This window comes from Platichthys flesus, chromosome 1 (genome assembly GCF_949316205.1).
Source record: "Platichthys flesus chromosome 1, fPlaFle2.1, whole genome shotgun sequence".
NCBI classification, from domain to species: Eukaryota; Metazoa; Chordata; class Actinopteri; order Pleuronectiformes; family Pleuronectidae; genus Platichthys; species Platichthys flesus.
Genome location: NC_084945.1, coordinates 13,369,992 through 13,382,179, shown reverse-complemented (window position 1 = coordinate 13,382,179; position 12,188 = coordinate 13,369,992). Strand labels below are relative to the sequence as shown.

At 41.0% G+C, this 12,188-nt stretch overlaps 1 protein-coding gene across 1 annotated transcript; it reads left to right on the top strand.

Annotated features, from left to right (window-relative positions):
• Positions 1-1,133: 1,133 nt before the first annotated feature.
• On the top strand, positions 1,134-11,827 carry sltm (SAFB-like, transcription modulator). Its single transcript, XM_062385548.1, has 20 exons — positions 1,134-1,298; positions 2,332-2,413; positions 2,510-2,565; positions 3,312-3,339; positions 4,484-5,129; positions 5,710-5,744; positions 5,840-5,943; positions 6,034-6,183; positions 6,307-6,419; positions 6,498-6,658; positions 6,748-6,848; positions 6,952-7,008; positions 7,093-7,238; positions 7,605-7,785; positions 8,159-8,283; positions 9,016-9,189; positions 9,707-10,018; positions 10,121-10,259; positions 10,473-10,627; positions 10,712-11,827. The coding sequence occupies exons 1-20, from the start codon at positions 1,164-1,166 to the stop codon at positions 10,821-10,823; spliced, it is 3,012 nt and encodes a 1,003-aa protein (XP_062241532.1). The 5' UTR covers positions 1,134-1,163; the 3' UTR covers positions 10,824-11,827.
• The last annotated feature ends 361 nt before the right edge of the window (positions 11,828-12,188 follow it).

The following is a 12,188-nucleotide window of genomic DNA, read 5'->3' as shown; positions in this document are numbered from 1 at the left end:
ACACAGTATACTGTATTTGAAATTGTTTTATTATTATTCTCTAGTGTACAATATTTCGATCCTGTGGACCTTCATCTGGTAAACAGTGAGACGTAGGACATTCAGACAGATATATAGGCTACACCTCTTTGAAAGCAGACAATCAGAGAGAATAAACTATCAGGCTCTCAGACCCACTGTCTGTTTCCATTTCACTTATTAGTAAAGATTACACACCACCAACAGTAAGGAAACTGCCGGCAATCAAGAAAGTAAAGTTAATATGAGTACAATAGCTCATCAGTGTAACATATTACTGTTTAGGTTAACCTCTAAAAATGGCTCTAAATGGGTTCCCATTATACAAAGTACAAATCAGATAGCAATAAGCAATGACATGGTGAAATTAAAGATAATACTATAAGACAAGACAAGATTATCGTTATTGTAAGTCTCTTTGGGTAAAAGCGTCAACTTAAAGAAATGTAATGCAATGTAAAAGATAAAACAAGGGATATCAAATCAGGGCTGGATGACAATAATGTACAAGTACCGACCAAATGGAGATACAAAACAAGGGATGACGTAAAGAAAAAATGGTAAAGATAATCCATTCAAGGCTTCAATACCTGGGTGAATAGAAACATGAAAACATTAGTCGATAACTCTGTGAATCTATTCAAAATGTTTTAAATGTTAAATAAAGTTATCACACTATAATGTGTAAAGAAAAAAACATAATTAGAAACAGGGGTAGAACATTTTAGAAAAATATGTTGTCATGATAAAATCCATTATATCTGTATAATGAGAACAAATCTATGTGATAACAAAAAATCATGCAGAAAGGCTTAAATGACAATTGACAGTAGAAAAAGTTTATATAATGAAAACTTTAAAAGTGTGTGTATGTGTGTTTTGATGAATACTTTACAAACCGTTGATCTTACACTAACTTTTCCCTTTCATTGAAATGATTGAACAGTATTTATATGAAGATTGCCTTGAAATTTTGCTCCTGCATTATTTTATAGGTCATCGGTTTGTTAACATGTTGACAGTCACTGGCTCCTCCACAACAGTAGGTGGCGTCTAATGACAACGAATGAAAACAACGAAGAAGAAGAAGACTAGCCAAAATGGTCCACGCACGCGCGCGGTCAGCTCAGTAATCTCGAGGTAAAATGGCGTCGGGGGCCATTTCCACGGATTCGAAGAAATTAACCGAATTAAGAGTTGTCGACCTTAAATCCGAGTTGAAGCGAAGGAGTTTGGACACTTCCGGAGTGAAGAGCGTTCTCCTAGCGCGGCTGAAACAGGTGAGTGAAAAACTAGCCTGTTTGGTAGTCGGGTGGTTGCGATGCAGAGATGCTAACGCTAGCTACATCCGTGACAGGTTTGCTGTTGGTTCGATTGACGAGACTGCTGACCCAGTTTAGCTTTGCACGCGTCAACTTAAACACCACACCACGACATATTATATCTCTCGACCTAGAAACGCGTGTGAGCTGCTTGGCTTCGAATTAGTACCGGAACCATGAAACCAACGTATTCCTCCCTAACGTTAGCATCAACAACGATAGGCCTCGTGACGACATGAGTAATCTGAATTTTAAGAAAACACATCAAAGCCTCACCTTGTTAAATAAGACATTGTGCATTTCCCAAAGTCGAGGTGACTGGATTGAGCTCAGCTTGTTGCTTCGTGCTGGATCGTTTGCACAAGCGTTTTAATTGTGGGCTTAAAATGAAGAAATGTGCGCAGGGTTGGTTTGTTTTCCCACCGGCTGGTTACTGTGAACTCACCCGTTAGGAGGCACGGGTCCAGGTGTCACGCGGTTATCCTTGTATTTACTCGATGTTCATAAAAAACATTAAGACACAGATGAGTCGATCGTTGTGTGGTTTTCAAGCAGCATACTTTTTAAATAACCGTACAATTCATAGCATAGAACCAGTTGCTCTCAAACGCTTACCAACTAGAATTTGGGGTATTAGAGAATTTTTGATTATGAATTTATCATCCGATTATTTTCTTTTAAATCATTAAGGCGTTATTGTTATGTGAGTAAATAAGGGAAAGTGCTTTCTGCAAATAACCAGACTGAATGTGTCAGTCGTCCATCTAACACTCGAGACATATATCTGACAAAGAAATTCATTAAATTCCACAGTCGAAAAATATGGAACTAGCAAATATTGAGATTTTCTGCTTACAAACGATGATTTTATAACATTTAATTGATTTTGATGAGTTCAAAGCTGTAGCTGTCTTTGGTCTTATAACAAACATTTTTAACAGATTGTGATGCCAGTTTGAATGACATGGTTTTTTTTTAAAAATGTTTTAAGGCTGTCGAGGATGAAGGTGGTGACCCAGAAAAGATGCAGCTTTCAGGTGATGCGTTACCTCGGAAAGTTGGGAAAGCTAAAGGTAATTTTTCCCTTGTCTTCACTGATGAGACAGGGTGGTGAAGCAAGTCTGTTATTTCATCCATGTTCATCTTTCTTTCTTTATTTCAACTTTCAGTGAAAAAAACGGATTCGGACGCCGACGCCACCTTGGAGGAAGATGTCCTTTACAAGGTGACTGGCACTGGATTCTGTTTGCTTTATGACTGCTGTTTTTTGTGTTTATCCACGTGGTCCAGATACAAATTCAATCATATATAATAGCTTACATCCAGGGTATATTTTTAGGAAGTTGTTTTAAGAGTTAGCAAAGAATTATTTTTTTTCCTGATCACCAAAAATGAAAGGTGCATGAATTGATATTTGGGGAGTTTTCACACTGGGTCCCTTTCCGCCCTCCAAATCCCCCTCGGAGAAAAAAAGTGGACCAGATGGAGAACTGAATCCCTTTTTATATTGGTCTACTTTAAGAGGACTGAGTTCGGCTCATATATGAAAAAAACCCTTAGAGCCCCTGACTTTATGTCAAAGTTTGGGTGGCCACGTAAACATCTGTGCATTACATCAAGGGTTGCAGTGGTTTCCAGGAAATGTGAGGGGAAGCGCTAAATATACTAAACTGAGTTTAATTTGCTTAGGAATTGTTTACAAATTGTAACAATTGCTATACAGAATGTTCTTCTTTCCCATTTCAAACTAAATAACTGAAATTTGTCAGAATTCTCTGGTAAAGGATGGAATAATTTTAATCTACACCTTCCGGGATTGTGTTGGGGAGTCATAAAGAAGCATATACTCATCTAGAGGGAATATTACTGAACTAATGCAATGAGAAATACTTTGCAAGTACTCTACTGAACAACTTTCCTCGCTTGAAATAGTTCATTGGGCTTACATATGTGTTCTGTTTCCCCCCCTAGGAAACTGAAGAGTATGAATCCGAGAAGGGTATGTATTCAGGCAGTCTTGCGTTTCTTTCTTTGCACCTAACGTCTTATGATGAGATTATTTTGTGCTTCTGCTAGCTGCTGTGGTAGGTCACAATATGCTAAAAGGAGCCATATAGACAAGCTTGATGAAGACAGACTCCAGGTTTTTTGTTCATTGGTACATGTATGAGGTATCAAATGAGGGTTGCCTTGACTGAGGTACCTGACTTCTTTGGATTGAACAAAATGTTTCAAGTTAAAGAACTGCTTCGGTGGATTTCCATGCCCTCTGGCACCCAGCGTCCTACACTCCCCATGGAGACAACGAGGGAAGTTTCACCAACAAACGGACTTGTTATTACAAACAATGAATTTGAAGAGTCATCATTGGGGGACAGAGCAGTGACAACTGCACCGGATACTTCACCCCCTTTACTAAAGGAATCTGGCAGCTTGTTACATGTCTTGCCAGGTGAGAGCCTGTGAGTGAGGCTTGTATTTGGGTAAATCAAGGACAGCTACACTCCTCAAAACAAGTCTGAGGCCTTGTGTGATGAGATTCCTTAAAGACCAAGAGACGTCATTGATCAGTCAACATCCATCTGACATACAGCATCGCCTAGGACTGCACACAGACTGTTATATCCAAAGAGACACAAACATTTTGACTACAGTTGGGTACATTTGACAGGACACATCCCAGCAGATTGGATTTGATGACTGTCCTGAAATCTGCTGAACAAACCACAACGTCATTCATTATTGACGGGATGTTAGACGATGTTTGAGATGACTCTCCAAGGGACCGATGCCATGCATTTTGTGTAATGCACAGAACTGAGGGATGAACTGATGGCTTTTCCTCATATGTACTTGGCCCAATATTCCCACCTGGAGAACTATTACACATCGTGGGGAAACATCCGGACTCGCACCTTCAGTATGAATTGAAAGTGAACAAGCTCAAGACAAGTCAAGAAATGAAGACCACCTAATCGTCCACATTTCAGTGAAGATTGTGTGTTTTGTCTCTTCCTATGGTGTCTACGCCCTCGATGACCATTAACACTAAATGTGTTTTCTATTCTACTTTTTAGGTGAATGAATATGCGACATGAATTTTAAAAGTTGTTTTGCCATGTTTATCCTATTAACTCCCTCAGATGTAACAGATACTGATGATGGTACTCACGAAAATGCTAAGCCTGCACCGAGGGAGGACAGCCTCACTCAGTCTGAGGCTGAACCAGAGCCTGAAGCTGTGGCGGCTGAAGCTGATTCAGAGCCTGAGCAAGAGGTGGATGCGGAGACTGAGCCAGAGGTAGACGCGGAGACTGAGCCAGAGGTCGATGCTGACCCCGACGAGGATGACGATGCTGACCCCGACATGGAGGACGATGCTGAGCCAGAGGTGGAGCTCGAACTGGCTCGGATGGATGCTGACGCCGAAGCCCTGAATTCCTCTAAAGATGTAGAAGACGATCACCTATCCGTTTCAATACCAAATGAAGATGCCATCACCCTAGATGTTGATGGTGACGATCTCCTGGAAACAGGTAAACATGTGAAACTTCCAGATGCCGAGAAGGGCACAGATGAGCCAGAGATCTCTGCTGATACGGGCCCAGATGATGACATGAAGGATCAAGAGACAGAGGGCCACAGAGATGGTAAGAAGGACGATGGATCCAGGTGTGAGCCCACGAAGAAAGACAGAGAGTCCTCGAAGAAAGCTGACACGGGAGATAAAGAAAAAGACTCTGGGAAGAAAGGCCCCTCCACTACTGGGGCATCAGGTCAAGCAAAGAGGTTTGTCTTTCTATGTCAGTTCTTTGATACTACTACCAAGTCCAGCTCACTAAGAACGCACCATTGTGGGTAGCCTCAAGATTTTTTTCGCATAAGGGAAAAGTTCACTGATGTACCTAATCCTGCCATTTACTACTTTGATGTATTTTTGTGAAGTTGGTTAAATTCTACATAACCAGGAGATGAAAAAAACCCTTATTTTGTTACTTTGATGTTTCCAGAAGTTTTAAAGCCCTTTCCAGTTTCCACACAAGGCATTGTAAACGAGCATTAGTCCCCAAGATGACAGTTTTTTTTTTCTTTTTGGCCAAAACATTCACTGAAGTTGAACAAAGCTCCGAAGATTTCATTGGTCCAGGGAATAAATTGGGTGACAACCTGACCCATCTCACCTCTGGAAAAGCAATGAAGCCTTTGACACATTGTTTCAGATCCACTCTTTGCCTACAGGAATTTTTCTGAAAAGTACTAAATGTGTTGCTGTTTCTTTTCCCACAAGACAAACGTCTCACTTTACACCTTGGTTTTATTAATCTGCGCTCATTTTCATCTGTTTGTTGTTGCAACATTTGCTCCATAGCTCTTCAAGAGACCGAGATGGAAAAGATGACAAGGGTAAGATATTGTCCAAACCTTCAAAATAAACCCAGGAAATCACTTTTGACCAGTTGTTATAGTATCTGTTGTGTTCTGGCAAACCTCTAAATCAGGAGTCGTTAGCAGCAACGGTTCGTCTCGTAACATCTGGGTGAGCGGCCTGTCCTCAAACACCAAAGCAGCTGATCTAAAAAATCTGTTCGGCAAATATGGGAAGGTAAATAACGTTGAGTTGGTTGTTGCTTATTTGGAATACTTCTGAAATTATCGGTCATAAAAAAAGTTGAACACAATTTGCTGCCAACAGGTTCTGAGTGCCAAGGTGGTTACAAACGCTCGCAGTCCTGGTTCAAAATGCTACGGCCTGGTGACGATGTCGTCCAGTACAGAGGTGACGCGTTGCGTCTCCCACCTTGACTGCACGGAGCTCCATGGACAGCAGATATATGTGGAGAGGGTAAGTTGGTAATCAGATAAATGGTTTCTGACCAGAACTTAACTGATCCAATGCTATCCTTTTATTGATTGAATAATTTGGGGAATGCAGCCTTTATTTACTATTCTGCCGTCGCTTTTTCAGGCCAAAAATGATCCGTTCAAAAAAGAGCCTTCAAAGAAAGAAGCAGAGGACAAAGCAAGTTCCATCAAAACAAGTGACAAGCGCAGTTCCACAGGGATGAAATGGACGAACAAGTGAGTGACATAATAAGTTGAACAGTTATTCCTTTACGTGAGGACAACAAGATATTAAATGTGCTTTCAATCCAACAGAGCACAGCCACCTTACAAGAAGGAAGACAAAAAATCTGATAAACTGTCAGAAAAGGACAAAGATTTATCCAAGAAACAGGAGACGAAAAGTGGAAAATCTGACTCGGTTTCCTCCAACTCGGGACCAGATTCTCTGAAGAAAGACGACCGAAAGCATGGCCGTATGTTTTATTCCTCTTTCCATCACCGATTTCAAGAATTCAGTTAATTCCTTGGCCTTTTGTTGTAAATAATCATTCTCTCTTTCTAGGGACAAAGAGCCCATGCAGGGTGATGGCAGTAGATTACAACAGAGGAGATCCCAATTTTGGCAGAATGAGACCTTTCAGAAGAGGAAGGTATTTTGAGAGGGTAAGAACTTATTTATAATCTTACATTTTATATAAATATTTGATATACTCTAAGCTTAAATCAGTAGATGAGAAATGAGAAACTTTTTTTATATACTTTTCAGCCTCCAGTCAACATGAATTTTCAAAGGCGGCCTAAGTGGTTGATTCCTCCTGAAGAGGTATGAAGCTCCTGATACAAGGGTCTTTTCATTTACTGTGCTTCACGATGAGGTTTTAAAACTATAGTCTCTCTTCTCACCTAGTTGGAGATGTTCAAAGAGAAACCGCGACCTTTCATGAACAAGGGAGAAGAACATGACATCCTGCCTTTCGAGAAGATGAAAGAGCAGAGGATGCGTGAACGAGTGGCCCGTATGGAGCGGGTCCGCAGAGCCGTGGAGTTGCGCAGGTATCAGAATCAGAAGTATTTTATTGCCAAGTAGGTTTACACTTACAAGGAATTTACTCTGGTAATTGGTGCATACAATGAACATAGGACATAAAAACACTAACATAAAAAAACTATAAATACAACATACATAGGAAAGGCAATAAAAAATAGAAAACCAGTATATATTTACCTACTGTTTACTTTTTGTTTACTCTCTTTTTTCCGATATTTATACAAAGTAACATTTATTTTTACATAAACATTTATGAATAAAAAGATATAAAAGATATAAAAAGTGAAGTAACCACACACACTTTGTAGACTCAAAATTTAGTTGGCTTTTTTTATTCTGCAGTTTTTAAATGAGATATTTCTTGTTTGTAGGAGGCGTGAAATTGCGGAACAAGAACGACGGGAGCGTGAGCGTGTCCGCCTGTTGCGAGAGCGTGAAGAAAGGGAGAATCTGCTCAGGGAGCGCCACCGACTGGAGATGGAAAGACAAAAACTGGAGAGGGAGCGCTTGGAGAGAGAGAGGCTCGAGAGAGAAAGAATACGCATTGAGCAGGTACAGGGAGCATAGATACATTTACCTGTTTGTAAAATACACATATTTTGCAGTCAAATGTTTAGCTTCAACTGTAAAACTAGAAACTGTCCACCTCAGGGATAAATGATGTGTACTATTTCATTATTTCAAATAAACAGTCTAGAAGCCATTTGTCAATTAAGCACCCCCCTTCAAAAGAATTAGGCCAGGGGGAAAACAAGAGTGGATTAAATTCCTACAGACAGTGAAGGAACTCGTATTGTCAGTAAACTTGTAACTAAGCACTTCTTTACAAATGCTTTTAAATTTTACAACTGCTTGTAGCTGTAACAATATCCACATTGCTTAGTAATAGATATTAATTAGAATATTTCAATATAACCTCTTTCAGGAGCGGCGTAAAGAGGCAGAGCGCATGGCACGTGAGCGCGAGGAGCTGCGGAGGCAACAGGAACAGCTCCGCTATGAGCAGGAAAAGAGGAACAACCTGAAAAGAGGCCGTGAAGTGGAACACGGGTACACACTGTTTGAATTAGCCTCAGTAGTGTTGTAGTTGTACCTGTCACTTTTTCAAGCTATTCCCTGGTTTGTTTTGCTGCTTTGGTTTGTTAAGGGGTTTTACCTTATATGGATGCATAATAGGGATGGGCATTCGGTTAAATTGTCTTAATCGATCGTCGGGGGAATTAAACGATCGATTTTCGATTGATCATTAATATTTTTATATTGAAATTCACTATTTATAGTCTATTTTAAAATGCTGTGAAAATCGAAAATTGGTTGTTGGTTTGATTCACACTAAAGTTTATTTAAACACAGAAATAGTCCAACATTTTGCGTTCACCGGCCACAGATGAGACACGCGGCGCACAGCCGGGACATCAGTGTTAAAGTGACTGGAACGATACGGATTCGTGATTCGAATAACTAAATAAATATGATCATTTTTGTTTGTCTGAAGAGTAACAGATACAGGCAGACATGCATGCATATTCCTGCTGGAGAGGGGCACCTCCGGATGTTTACACAAAGCAGTGCTTTAACTTAATTATTGCAATAGAAGCAATGCCCGGTTTATACAGGAACATAAATATGATTTCACCAGATTTTTATAAAGATCAGTTCTATGTGTCACAAATCTCTCTCCCCCCCACCCCACACATACGGAAAAAAAATGAAAAGTGTTGCGCTGAGTTGTTTCTATTAATGCCCATTGCTCATGAGGTGTGTCTGTATGTGTTGTTGCAGTCGGAGGGACGACCCCTATTGGAATGGCAACAAGAAGATGCAGTCAGACTCTGATGTCCGCTTGAACCAAGGCTCAAACTACAACCGTCAGCAGAACCGCTTTACAAACTTCAGCCCCCGGGAGAGGGGACGTTTTCCAGAAGGTGGAGGCGAACAGACCAACACGTACGACAGGTACAAGTTTCTTTAGATACCATCAGCTTAGTTTCGGTGTTCGTCTCCTTGGACAACATTGAAGATATATCTGAACCAACTGCAGCCACTGAACCTTCATTCCCACTCGTCCTAAAATAAGCTTTGAACAGACATCAGTCAGACGAACCTCCTGAAGCAGCGGGTGATACTCTCATCTCATGTTTCCACACAGATCTGTTTCTCTGTGTCAAGTGTCCTCCACCTGTTTAAACGACATGAAGGCATCTGTATGAGCCACACTCAGGAATAGTTGCCTAGAATCAGTTTTATGCCCTTACCCAAAAAATATTCTGCAGTTTGAAAAGTGTCTGATCGGAGCTTAGTCTTTTGCAAACAGTGACTACTTATAAATCTGACAGATTTATGTTGCCTTCTGGCTCATCAAATCAAAGTTTATTGTCACCTGCACCAATGACGGCGTCATCGGAGCAGTGAAATTCTTATGCCATTTCAATCAAAAAATGTATTCACATTCTGTTCTTGGTTTTCTTGCCAGACGTAACCGATTCGATGGTGAGCCTGAGGCAAAGAAGAGTCGCCCTGCTCCTCACAGAGAGGGCTCCGGCTTTGAGCGCTACCCCAAGAACTTTGAAACAGTCCGCAGAGCTGAGCCGCCGCCTCCTCAACGCAGTGAACTCAGGGACACCGACCGCAGGGACAGAGATGAAAGACGACCTGTGCCCATGCATGCTCGGCCAATGGGAGCCAGAGCAGGAATGCCTGGCATGTCACACAACCGTTCACCCAGGGACGGAGCGCATGGATGGAAGAATGATGGAGGAATGAACAGCAACAAAGGAGACATGCGGTAAAAGAAGAGACTTTGACACTTAAGAATTATTTAAATTTTTTTCTAGTACGTGAAAAGTAATGCAATTTAAACCTGATGTTGTAATGCTTGGTTGAGCAGAGGGCCGATGCGTATGCGACCTGAGCGGTCCGGTCGAGAGGCTCAGGGTCCGGTGCTCAGAGGAGGCTCTTCGGCCAGCCGTGGGCGGAGCAGCTTCAGTGATCGAGATGGAATAAGACCCATGGTGATGAGTAATCAGGTCAGCACATGTTGTAATGAAACTCTTACATTCCCATTTACCTTTGGGACATGGTATTTACAGGTCATGCATAAAAGGTTTAAGTTTATCTTAAGCCTTTGCAATTTAAAAAAACAAGCAAACTTAAAATCTCCTTGATGGAGGTATTTAATCCGCTAAATTGAGACCAGAGTTGTAGCTGACACATACATTTAACAGATCTCTTCTCTCCAGCCGTTCAGCTCCAGCCGCCAGGTTGTGGTGGAGCGTCACAGCAGGGACTCGGGCGTGAGGAAGGAGTGGCACGGTGGCTCAAGCTCCCAGCGCGGCGGCTTCTCTGACAATCGCAGGATGGGAGACACTCGCAGCAGCATGATGTCGGCCTCCAGGTATAACATATGTAAATAAATGATGACAGAAGTGACTCTTGTTCCCAGCAGACCTTGACATGACGTGTTTTTATCTCTCCGCAGTCACTCTTCATCTGGAATGAACCGAATTGTGCAGATCACCAGTAACTCCATTTCCAGTAGTGGCAACGTGGGTGGATTCAAACCCTTCAAATCGACACAGCGGCAGTTCTAACTGCAGCCATACCCTGTAAAGCCACTTTAAAGAACCTGGAAAATTTCGGAACTCTTTATTTTTTAGGATATCAACTGTTTTAGGTGGTACATTTGTAGCCGCGAGGTTGACTACTTCATTTTATTTTGTATAGACAAGTGTTTACCTCAGTGTGGGGTTTTCCTGACAGTTCCGCTGTTACCAATAAACAACCCTTGCACATGTTTTACTTATATTTAGGAAAATATTGTACAGCCCTAGGTCTTTGTAAGTAAAGTTTTCCAGTGATATGATCTTCTCTAATTGAGTGTTGTATGTACATTTGCAATAGACCAGTGTCTCACATGGTTTCCCTGTGTACTGTCTAATTTTAGTGTATTATGGAGCTCCCTCAGTGATGTGCGTTCACTTACTTGGATGTTTATTTGTCAGAAAACATGACGCAGGACACCGGAAGATTCTTACTTTGTGTTACTTTTGAAACATTCGATTCTAAAATAACTGGCCCTGTAGCAGACATTCCTCTCGAAGGCCATGAATTAAATTACACAGGCCAGTGTCTGAAATATATTCTGACTTTCAAGTGTGTTGCTGCATGGCATTCACTCAAGTCTTTGAAAGGACTATTGTACCGTTTCTTTAGTTGCTCATTGTTATTGCAGTTTTCAGTCAGTTTTCAGGTTTGACTGATTTTGTAAGATGTATGATATGATGGCTTTATTTAACCATATGTTACACACATGAAGTTCTCTGATGGCAGCATATAAAATGTTTGAAAACGTTGGTACACGACAAAAGGTGCAGTTTGACATGGTTGACCGGTTGATTCTGTAGTGGAGGAACCGTCATGTCAATTTAATTTATTTTTCTCATTTTCTTTTTATACCTGTCGAGTTTCTTTAATCCTTTTGTATTTGGACCAGTGCTCCCCACCCAGGGCTGCCACGCGCCTACTCATAACACTCTTTACCTACACGTCTGCTGTAAATGGTTGATAAAGCTTGATTAAACTACAACAAAAGTGAGACTCAGAATGACTTGTGCTGATTGTTGGGCCATGGTAGCTGCTGTTTGTCTTCTTTTCACCTTGTGTTGGTTCTCTGTTAACTCAGTTTATTACTTACACACTGGTATTCTGCAGCTTCATTGTCTTTTCCTATAAACAGTCTGTGTTCTCATACCTGAACAATATATGTAGTCATGTTATAGTATAGTAAACTAGTTTAACTACTTTAAATCATGGTTTAGTTCTGGAATATATATTAGGTAGGATTAAAATTAGTATGTGGGAGGTTTACACTCAGTGTCGAACAATAAGTTGAGGGTTTCTGACAGGACCGTCACAAAAAGTCCTTTGATCTGTCTCATACCTTTTAAAAATACAAA

Coding starts and splice junctions, on each gene's coding strand:
- sltm (XM_062385548.1), top strand. CDS start 1,164: ATGGCGTCGGGGGCCATTTCCACGGATTCGAAGAAATTAACCGAATTA. Junction 3,340..4,483: donor AGAGTATGAATCCGAGAAGG/GTATGTATTCAG, acceptor TAACTCCCTCAG/ATGTAACAGATACTGATGAT. Junction 9,190..9,706: donor CAGACCAACACGTACGACAG/GTACAAGTTTCT, acceptor TTTTCTTGCCAG/ACGTAACCGATTCGATGGTG.